The sequence below is a fragment of the Channa argus genome, chromosome 23, assembly GCF_033026475.1.
Source record: "Channa argus isolate prfri chromosome 23, Channa argus male v1.0, whole genome shotgun sequence".
Taxonomy (NCBI): domain Eukaryota; kingdom Metazoa; phylum Chordata; class Actinopteri; order Anabantiformes; family Channidae; genus Channa; species Channa argus.
In genome coordinates, this window is record NC_090219.1 from 5,596,120 (window position 1) to 5,608,203 (window position 12,084).

The window sequence follows — 12,084 nt, forward strand, 5'->3', positions numbered from 1 at the left end:
CTTATTAGTTATAGAAATGGAGTATAATAGCACAGGGCAAGGCAGCCAAAAACAAACTTGTTAGCGTAGAAATGGTGTGGAAAAGGCAAATAGAGTTATTCTTTTTGAACCCCCTCCCACTCTCATGCACACGCACCCCTCACACGGGCTTCTCGCTCCACTCCAGCTCCAGCTTGCCAATGACCAACGCGCAGAGGGACACTGTAGAGGAAAGGCAGATTTGACTTGCTTTGTTTCTACGTTGCAAAATGCAGCGCATTCCAGCTTTTCACCCGCTGGCCCCTGCAGCCCCCTTTTGATGGGGAGACATCAAAGTCCACCCTTGTATTTGGAGCTTTAATGAAAAACTTTTGAGCTGTGCCGATGTGAGATCCAAAACAAGGAGATATGTCTGCCGCTCAAGGACTTCTCAACAGTGTCTTCTCCTGCTCCTCTCCAGCCTCCAAAGCCATAACCAAACGGAGGCTACGCCAAACCCGCAGCCTGGATCCGGCTATCATAAGACACTGTGGCACCGGACTCGATGAAGCGAGCGGAGTAACGTTTTCTGCAGCGGGGGCTGTGGACGCAGGTGCGTCCCCGGAGCGCTTGGCTGTGAAACCAGCGTTACGCACCAAGATTCCGACGCTAAAGGAGCCCATAACCCCGTCCCTCTCCTCTCCCTCTATACCCTTGGATCTTTCTCCATCCTCCAACTTTCATTTCGACTATGATATAGTGAAGCGTGCCAAAAGGAATACTGCCGGGGATTTACCATTTCTGGTGAGGGGATCCTGTGCCGTGCCGTCCGGCAGCACAGGCGCGCTGTTCTCTCCGCGGAGGTGGCTACAGAAGAAAGTGCAGCCGTCCAGTTCTCACGCTTATGTTGTGTGGAAATCCGAGGTAAACTTTTGTCACACTGATTGCTGTGCAGCTTTCACGTTTTGATGTTTGAATTCAGTGAACCAGTGATAGAATAACAGCAGAGGCCACTTTTTAAGCGATTTAGCGGAATAATGCGTACATGGACATCATGAGGCTGGCTAACTGTTTACACCTTTCATATATTTCTATCACTTTTATATGCTTTGTAATGCTGGATGTTGGTAGACATGTATGAGTCTATATGACAGCTCCTGCAGGAATGAAAAAAAAGTAAATCAGCGGAGTTTACGCACAGTTTATTTCTGTCATAAGCAAAGCAGAAAACACATCTGCTTAAAGATCAGCAGAAGAAACACATTTCATTCTTTTCTGTGCATCTTAAACTTGAGCTTCGCTATAATAATTGTGGGTTTTGAAGAAGGTGTGTTGACCTGAGTCTGACATCTGCACCTGGTAGCCTCCCAGAATGAAACCAATACACAACTGCCTACAGCTTGAGCAGTTGTCCTGGTCTCGCCCAAGGGTGCATTGGTTATCAAGTGGGGGAAGGGGACAAGCAGAACTACTCCAATTGTCCCACCTGGATTTTCGTTTTTCCTGACTGGTCAATGCTGTGTATACACAAAAGTACGTCTATAGGAAAGCTAAAGAAGCTCTTATGGCACTTTTAAGGATTAAATATTTCCAACAAAAGGTGCAGTGAAGTGCACAGACAATCCTTTCTGCTGCTGTTGTTGTCTTCACTGGCCTGGTTAGGCTTTTGTCTTCATAAAGGCTTTTAATTAAATGTGAATAAGGAGCAGGTAGTGTTTGAAATCTTTACTTAAACATACTTGAGCGACTTATTTTAAGTTGGGGGGGGGGCTTTATAGGCTGCATAATTGGCACCAGTCCACATGCACTAGTGGAAAGGTATGCTAATTTTCCTGCTTCTTTTGTGGACTCATTCGTTCTTGCTCTGCCTTGGTTTACATGTGTTTTGCTTGTCTAGTTGCACTGACAGTGTGTGTGTGTGTTTGTGCTGATGTGAGGGTCTTAGAGACACATGGCCAGGGACTTGGTTCTCACGACTGGGAGCGGTCACAGGGTTAAAACCATGCTGCCCCCAAACAACCCTCCCATCATTTCCTATTACAAAGAACAGCTCCAGCACCAGTAACTTCTCTCTCTTACAAACATACACACACACTCACACATGCATCCACACTCTCTTTGCCTTGCTCTCTTCCTCTCTCAGATTTTCCATGCTGTTTTTCCTTCCAGCTATGGCCCACTGAGGATAACATCAGGCCATCAGTTTGGAGTCATTAGTACAATCTGGAGCACGAAGTTATTGCACCTCAGAGTGTTTTTAAAAATACTGAGCCAAGAAATGTTTGCCGGTCTGCAGGGACTGTTTCACACACTGTTGGGTGTGAAGTAAAGTCCTAAAATGAAGTGTAAATGAAGACTTTATGTTGGTAATGTACAGAAGCATGTGTTCTATAAATGCAAACAGAACATAACAAGGAATTATTTATATTAAAGTGTGCATCATATGACCACGTCATTTTTTCCCACCCATGCAAGATGCTCTATCTCTCTTTTAGTTACCGATGGGAGGTGTCATATAACACACAGCATTGTTTTAGTTGGTCTGATGAAGTTGGGCTCTACCTGTCAGGTGTGATGAAAGATCTGAAGTGTACGTTTATCTGAGGAACTTCTGTCTCAGACTCAGCAGGAACGACTGTTCACTTTGTCAGTTACAACACTATTTGACTATCTCCAGTTTGCTTTGCCAGCTATATTTTCCCCCCCTCTTTCCTCTAACTTTGCCAAATCCCTGGGAGTGTGTTTTCCATGTTGAAACTTTGTATTCATTTAATTTTCATTTAGAAATTTAATTTACTCCTTGGCAAAGCAGCCAAAAAAAAAGGTTATTTAGATTACACATGCTGTTGAAAATGGATGTAAAGTATGTGATCATAATATACCAATGCTTTTGAGAAACAAATTACTAAAACAATGTCCAGACCAAAAGAGCAAAGGTTGAAATATACAGACCTTTAGTCCATAATATGATCAAGCAACACAGGATTTTACATTACCCATAATGCAACTGGATAAAGTCTACCATGAAGCTTTTGTGCCTTGTTAACAGCCCTGTATCTACATCCAGATTGTAAAATGTATAAATGACAACCCCGGTGACATCACTATGACATCATGAGGGTTATTTTCCATCACTGCAGTGGAATAGATTATATAATGTACCATAATTCATTCAATGCACACACATCTTATTGAGCTAAGAGCACCGTGGAGTTTGTTGGTGTGCGTGTGTGTTTATGAAAACTTGTGCAGATTAGTCTTAGACATAAAGACATAAAGAGTTAGTGTAAGTCGCCTACGATTGCTTTTGGCCTAGTGATGTTGAAAGAATGACGATATAGAAAAAGGCCAAAGCGGACTCCCTGTGTAATTACAAGACGATGGTATTCATGGTAGCATTTAGTCTTGTAATACGATTGGCTCCAATGTTGATGCTGTAAACACATTCTGCATGTTTAGCACGTTTAGCACATTGAACATACACAGTGTTTCTATACCTTACTCACATACGTATGTACACACACACACACAGATGCACATGCACAAAGGCTGTGAGAGAGGAAACAGTGGCCGGGTAATTTAATCCTGGATGTTTATGGGGCGCCAGAATGTTGACGCTGTAAAATCTATTTTTAGGCCCACTTACAGTTACGCTTTGGCAAAAAGACTAAGTGAAGAAAACCGATCAAAATTATTGCCTGGTATTCACAGGGGCGACAACTGAACTGAATTATTTCTACTAAATGAGTGATGATTATTTGAAGCAGTAACAGTGGTTCTCTGTCTTCACAACTGTATCAAAACATTATACCCACAGTTTAACACCTAGCAGAGTTACAGTGAAAAAATAACTGTAAATCCTTATAAATACTTCATACTTCATAAGTTGCTGTAAGTGTGCAAAACCTTAATTGTCTCAGTGACACCAAAGATAATAGATGGACATTACTGCACACACAACAACAATCAAATCAGGTTATGACAACTGGGAATTTGGAAGATTAACTTTTGGAATTTAGTAAAATTGAAAGCAATCATCTTTATTTGGAAAATGAACATTTATAATTACAGTTGCTTGCATGTAGTTGTTACCGTTCTTCTAAGTCTTTGAATGTCCCCACACTGATTTATGTTTATGCATCTCTGCTGAACTATGTCAGTGTACTGACTTCAGAGAAGCAGAGAAATAAACTTAGAGGTAGGCTCAGCGTGCACTGTTTGCTTTGCTAAAATTATGGCACACAAATTGGTACAGACATTCAGTGATTAGTGATCAGATTAAAGCATCTTCACATATTACATCAAACATTACGACACACACATTTTTGCCCGGAGCTCAAGGTGAAGCTGATGTCACGCCATGTTAACTGTTGAGAGATGTCAACATCACATCCTCTGATGCCTCGGAGCTGCTAGCGTGACTGTGGGATCTTGTTTTTCTTTTCATTGTGGAGTCACGCTGAGGCATTTGTCCCAACAACCAGCTTCCTCCAGCTGGATCATGTGCATCACCTTCTATAAAATGCAGTCACCTGTGTAAAGAAACTCTTTTGTCAATATAGAATTAACCCTTACATTAAACATTAAAGAAAAGAATATGAAAAGAAGAATTTAAAGAAATAGAAAGAATTGCTACTTTGAAAGAAGGTGAACTGGTCCAGTTAATATTCACCTGTTCAAAGATGGTGTGCTAAAACTCGTCTGCACTTCCAATAAAAGACAAATAGTGAAAGTCTCTCCTTTAAAGGTAACATTTACACCAATCTCCCATGTTATTAATAAAACACAATTGTCACTAACAACCCAAATCCATTTGAGACAGTTTGCTGGCTACTGAGTGGAACATTTCATGTGACATTACTCTTATATGTTTTGATAGTATCCCCCACATAGAATGTGAAATATTTCATTAAAAAAACATTTATGTCTCAAGCCAACTCATCTTGCAGAAACATCTGTCAAGCAGCTGGCATAATGTTTCATTTGTCCGAAACAATTAATTCCGAAACTGCCTCCAATGTTTTCTGAAGCAACTGAGCTGCTCCTTATGTTTACGACTGTTTATGGTGTGAATTACACAAGACAAATCAACCACATGCTGTCATCGGTTAATCAAAATTAATGAAGTTCCTAAACCAAGAAGAAACACAAAATGGACACATACCAGCTTTTTAAACTGTGGATATGCATTCGTCCCTGTTTCAAAAAATTTTCTCTCTTTGAACATGCTCCATCAAACAGAGAGGCTTGAACTTGTGAACCTATCTGCTATCTATTTCGCCTTTTCCTCCCTATTTCCTCCCTAAGTTCCCTCAAAGTGAGGAGGCAGCAACGGAGGAACAACCCGTTAGAGGGTATAGTTAATGGTTGGACATCTGTGGAATGCTTGTACCAAAAAAAATGTAAAAATAAAACAATTTTAAAAATAAATCCATGCAATGTATAAATGTAAATCGAATTTGTTTGGGGGAGGTTTCGCCAAACAATACCACTGGAGCAAGACTGAAGAACTAGTGGTCCGTAATGTAGATCAAGGAGTCAGATATAGTAAACGATGTCATCACGCTGGTGCAAGGGCCTCTGTCAAAACACTGAAACATGATGAAATACAGGCTGATTTTCATGGCTTCCACGAGGAGTTTCTGATTTGAATCTATGCACAGTTAAACTCAAAGTCTGATGTCACATCAGCTCAAATCTGCGCTTTCCCCTCATTAGGTTAAATATTGGTTAATATTTGGGATTTCCAGCAAAAAAGTTAAATCAAATCTGTGTTTCTTCTCTCTAAACATCCCTGGTCATGGTATAGTTGATGTGCAGCATGCAGTTCCTCTCCTGGGAGGGGCTCTGGAGTTGTGTACAGTTCTGTATGTGGGTCTGCAAGGGACTGTAGTTTGATTATAGTCCTTAAAATGTTAATAGGCCTGACTGTTACACCAGAATGCTTTCTGCTTTCCTGGGAGGTTTCGGAAACACGGGGTCATTTGAAAATGTTAGAAATAAAAATGTCAGCTGACATCTACTGTATTTGACAGTAATGGTGATTTGTGATGTCTCAGCAGATAGGCTACCGTGAACATTTTGATTTATAGTTCACTCACTGATAGCATCACTGCAACACTCCACAGCTGTGCTCTTGTACATGATCGTGCTGTATTACATACCTCACAATGACTGTGACCCCTTTTGTTATTCACTTTGTACTACAGTGGAACACTGGGAAATTTCACATTTGACCCCCCCAAATATGAGACTATCGCTGTGCAACTTCCTTGATTATGTTTTTCATTCATTGTAATTCATTAAAAGACCTTTTTTTATTAACTGATTAAGTCAATTAAAGCATTTTCTCACATTAAATTGCTTTGTTTCAGCCTCAAACAATTCTTTTTCTTTCTTCCAACTTTATGTACTTAATTTAAAGTTTATTTAATTTAACACTAGCATTTAACTTGGTCCAGCTAATTTTACTTAAGTTGATTCAACTGATGTAAAATAACTTTCCATTATCAAATTCATTCATTTATTCATGAGTCATTCAGAGAATAACCTTTAGGTGTCAACATATTAAAATACTAATATAATGTATAATACATATTTTAAAAATTGCCTGTTTAAGTAGTCATTGCACACAGAACTGAAATGATTAATTTTTCAATAATAATATCGATACATGATTTTGTAAAGTACCTCGTAAGTAAAGCTGTCAAATAAATAAACTGGAGTAAAAATAAGTTCCCTCTGAAATGTATTTAAATTAAGTAAAATGCAATTTCCTCAAACTGGAGTTAAATACAATTTTTAAGTAAATGTAATTAGTTACTTTCCACTCCTGGAAGTTAGTTAGTTAGTTAGTTACATAATTAACGTAGTCTTTTTTTTTTACTATCTTATACTACTTCCCGGTCCCTCCTGGCTATGTGTCGAAGTGTCATTGCAAGATACTGAACCCTAAGTTGGTCCCAGTGGCTCAGGCAAACACCTCACACGTTTGCCACAGACACCGGTGTGTGAGTGTGAATGGGTGAATGGGAAGGGGCCATTTAGAACTATGAAATTCGATTTTTCTTTTTTAAGAATGGATAGATAGATATTTTAGGGTTGGATTGCTTTGCACTGTTTTACTTGCTAAAAAGAGAAGACACATCCCCAACACAGCATATATGCAAACATTACTTCAGCCATGAAAGTCAAGAAATCTTAAATATCATGTTTTTTGTCGCCCTTGTTGCAGAGCTCAATTATAGCAGAAATGTTCTCGTGTGTGAACTACATTTGGTTTACATTGTATTGTGGGAAAATAGTGTGCAGCATAGTCACATCCATGTCTGTTTCTGGACATGCTGGTGCCTTTAGGCAAAACAACAGCCACTAAGTTCACTGAGAGTGAGAATATTTCATTTACGACTGTAATAACAACCGTAATAATATGTTTCGTGTCATTTCTGCACAGAGTTTGCTTAAAACAAAGCAGCAGATCAGTGTCATTTTCTAAATGTGTGCTGTAGAGCTATGTTTCTTTGTGCCCTTGGGTAATGAGACACATTTGCATAGAAGAGCTCGTAGTATGAAATGCAGCTTAGAACCTAAGAGGATCTGACATCAACATTTTATTACAATGAAATTGAACTGGTGCCTGACAGAAACACTAATGTACTATAAAACATGTGGTAAAAACAAAACATTGTGGTGTGCAAAGACCGATACCTCACAGGACAATCTTTTGACAAGTCTGCTTGATATTGTGTTGAGAAGAACCATATGAAACAACAGGGCCCGCTTGGCAGTGTTTTAGTTTAGCAATCTCACAACCTCCTTTGGGAGGTTTTCTCAACAGTGGAGGAAAGGAGAGCAGCTTGAAATAGAGACAGCCGAAAAATAAACATTAATTTCCGCAGCCAGATTCTCTCTGTCTGTTGCCGATTAAAAGCTCCACGCCAAGCGAGAATGCAGTGGTTTCGAGTTACTTTTTGTGTGCATGGATTCAAGCATGTGGGAGACAATTCAAAGGCAAGTGGGTGGATGATCTAATTGAGCACTTCTGAGTCTTGAAGGCAAAAATGTCTGTCCCCTTGCGTATTTCTGTGTGTGTATTACTGTGACCCCTGTGTCCACTAATGTTCTTTCTAATGTGGTTTGTCATAGGCCACAGGGAAATCAGGGACAAGATCCTCCTACATCTGTCATGGTGTGTTGAATTTACAACTTCCCATTTCTGTATTTGTCTCAATCAGCATAAACTCTGGTGATATGATACTCGCACTGGGTGAAAAAGTTTCACAACCTCTCAAAACAAACTCCTCTTTGTGTAATCTTGGAGCAGAAACAGAAAAAGATTTTGTAAGAAATGGCAAAGACAAAATTTCTCTTTGTACAAAAAAAAAAAAAGGGGTAAAAATGCAGGAAATGCTAATTAAAACAATTATTTGATACAATTAGATTACAATTGCATCAATTAGAGAAAAAAAAAAAACAGACTTGGCACAGAGAACACAAACTAACACAACGCCACATGTCCAACATGACTTTGGCTCGGATGCACAGTATTAGGGAAGACAGAAAGATTTTTCAGTTAACTATACAATCAATCAATCAATCAATCTAAACAATTAATCTCTTTTGTAGAAATACTCCCTGCCCTCCTTTTGGTGAGCATAGTTTAACACAGCAGATGCCAAAAACTACCAAAATAAATCTACCAAATGTGCTGCTCTTGCAGGACATCAAAAAGTGTTTCAGGGTTATAAATATAGGCTTAGTGTCTGTGTGTACGTACAGTGCATGTACAGTATGTTTGTGAGGAATATTAAGAGGACACTACATGTTCATTTCCTGTCCTGCCGCTTAAAAATGACCCAAAGGAATAAAATCCAATTTTACTCTTGATTTTAATCATGCTCTGGTTTGTGTTTGAATGAACTACCGAGTTCAGCTAAGGGCACATTGCCTACGGGCATCACAAATATATTGTGAAATGTTCTTTGCTGTTTCCAAACTCTGAATTCTTGCACATTTTCGTCTAGTTGCTTATTTATTTGTGTATACTGCAGTATAGTCGACCTCAGTGTCATGTCTCCCATGCGTGCCTATTTATTACTGCATGAAACGGACTCATGCTGTAGTTAATAAGGATTAACTGAGCATTCCTGCTCCCACATACAGGATTTAGGTTACTCCAAGCTTTGAAAATTAATACCTATGTATGCAACTTTGCACAAGTATGTGTACCTGACCTTACCTTTAAAAAAAAAACAAATACTTAAAGAAACTAATTTAAATAAGTCATGATTTAGGAGAAAATTGTGCATTTGTCTTGTTGCATTCATGCGTTTTTGTGTGTTACTACGGCTTCTTTCGGTGTGGCGGTTCAGGGAATTATTTATTTGGAATTCCAGGTCAGAGCTTCACGCCGAGGCCCCAGGGCTCCTGCTGAAAGAGGGCTCCTCTCGTACTCCTCCTACTCCTCTCCTCTTCACCCACCCTTCCCTCGCCTGCTTGATTTCATGTTTCTTACCATGAGCTCACTCCTGTCACTTTTGCAGATATGCTGCCTATATTCTCCTTCTCATTTGGACTGACATGATCTCCAGCACAAGTTAAATGCAACAACTGAAATAAAAACATGAGATCACACCAGCTTGATTTTGCTTTTGAGGAAACCTGAAGCTGGCTGACATAACAGCCTCAGTTTGTTGAACAGGTCCAGCTCTGCCCTTCCAAAGCCTACAGCATTCAGCAATTTACTCTCAGTCATGAAGGCATCTTTGAACTGACCTGCCTGAGGAGCTACGGGCGGATAAATCAGTGTTATCTTTCCAACTGCTGTGTAAAAACTTTACAGACAATTGCTGATGTAGTTTTGATGTTTTAACCTTACTTTATGTCTTAAGCCTTAAGTTAGTCTGCAGATATTTACAGAGGATGAATTTGAATGTTTCTCTTTACCACTTAACTAAACTACAAAACTGTGTTTGTACAAAATTCAAAACATGAAAACATCAGTACACAGGTGGAAAGATACTTGAAAGTGAATCATCTCCTTTCCAGGGTATTATCTCTTCTACTCTCTCCTCGGCCCTCATTTTTGGGTTTACAAATGTCACCATTATGAGCTCCTACTAACATTGAACTCAAGCAGCTGAGCCACACTGTGGGTGGATTCAACTGGCTGTTCTTTCATAGTTTATCCATGACAGCACGAGTTTGTCACTCAGCTGTATAACAGTGCACAGTGCTAATATATTTGCATTTCTGTTCAGTCTGAAAATGCAGTGGAGAAACATGCATGCTGCTGCAACCTCATTAAAGTGACAAACTGAGGAGTCGTGTTGCTGCATACATCTGCTGCAAGGGTCAAGGGGTCAGTAGGGTGGAAAGATTAGAAGTTAAGTCATGTTAAAACAGATCCCCAACTGACACAGCTATACTATGCTTACTATTGAACCTAACATGATTTGAACTGGTGTCAAGCACAGAATTAGCCAGATGTCAGGCTTTTGTGGCTGCCTGTCTCCACAGCCTCTGTTAAAACAAATCCTTGTCATCCTAAGATACATGTAAATATGACTCCAGGCCCTGGAAAGCAAAGTGATTTAACCAGAGGACCTCTCAGCGCCCCTCCCAATTCTGTCAAACAGTAGGGAAGCAAAGCAGAATGAGACGGCAGGCATCCCACACCCAGTCAGGGCTCTGCAGCTATAAATAGAAAAATAGCTCAGTGGAGGAATGGATCGACACAGAGGTGTGTCTCTGTGTGAGTGTTTCGGATTGTGCAGCTCGTGCATATACGTTGAGGAGAACTGGTGTGTGTGTGTTTGTCTGTGTGTGTGTGTGTGTGTGTGTGTGTGTGTGTGTGTGTGTGTGTGTGTATATGTGTGTGTGCAGCATGATATGATGGTTTGAGTGTGTGGGTGGAGCATCAGTAAACTAAGCAACACACACATCAGTAAACTAATGCAAACTTTGTAGTGGCAGTGTGAGGAAAATAGGCTTATCAGAGAGACAACTTCATGAGAGGGCTGAGAGTAAATTAGCGTGTCATAATGACACCTAGTGGACTTACTAAGAGCGGCTTCAGGAAAATATTTACAACACGTCACTGTGCTAAATTTTTAAGTAGACAACTTCCGTCAAAATAGTTTACATTTATATCATCCAAATAATAAAATGAAGGGGGCCCGCGTTACAAAATACATGTCTTTTTCCGTCATACATCTTCAAATGACACCACTACCATCTTACTTCACTTCTTTCCTCACTGTCCCGTATTTATCACTACATAAACAGTATGGTTGTTACACTGTGCTGGTTTATATTCTACACGATAAAAAGTGTCATACTATGTAAATACAAGTGCATAATAAAACTCTTCCATGATGCTGAAGTCAAAATTATGTTGTTTTCTCCCGAATGCTTTACAATGTGAAGTTTAATATAATCAAACATAATGAAGTTATAAATTAATTATATTTAGACATATCATTAAATTATTTAATAATAAAGGTTTTCAACATCTTGCGGATACTTGTTAAAATGCTTCGGTTAAAAGTGCAGATTTAAAGTCTTGAATGTACCTGGTTGATTTTGCCAGCAGAGGGCACCAGTCAGTTTCCAAACAATCTTTGTGGCTACTGGACACACACACACACACACACACACACACACACACACACACACACACACACACACACACACACACACACACACACACATATGAATAACAGTAAAAATGTGGGTGGGCTGCATTGTGGCCACTCACAGCTGCACACATCTGTCTTCTCAGTCTCTTTGTGTCATAAGTATCTTATATAAACATTACAAAAGCTGATACCAGCTGCAGCCAGGACATATTTCACAGCTCTGGGGCCAAATAAAACTGTTTAAAATGCATCGGACAGGAAGACCAACCCAACAACAGTCCTTTGAAACCTTAGCTGACAATCAGGTCACATATAAACCTTACTAGACCAGTTTTGGGCTGCAGAGCTTTTATTCAGTCAAACTGCATTACCACTCCCTTCTTAGTGTTTATGCCATTTAACTTTTAAAATGTCCTGTTAAATGCAAACCTGTATTATTATAACACACTTGCAAATCATTGTCACGAGAGATCTCCAGTCGGGCAAG

General features: G+C 39.7%; 1 protein-coding gene across 2 annotated transcripts in view; it reads left to right on the plus strand.

The window, feature by feature from the left end:
• Positions 1-157: 157 nt before the first annotated feature.
• Positions 158-12,084, plus strand: part of LOC137108615 (rho GTPase-activating protein 6) — a 61,332-nt gene continuing 49,405 nt past the window's right edge. Inside the window, exon 1 of one of the 2 annotated variants that reach the window (XM_067493415.1) lies at positions 158-882. In XM_067493415.1, the coding sequence (XP_067349516.1) occupies positions 388-882 (495 nt within the window). In that variant the 5' untranslated portion in view covers positions 158-387. The remainder of the gene's footprint in view (positions 883-12,084) is intronic. The other variant, XM_067493416.1, reaches the window with a different exon arrangement.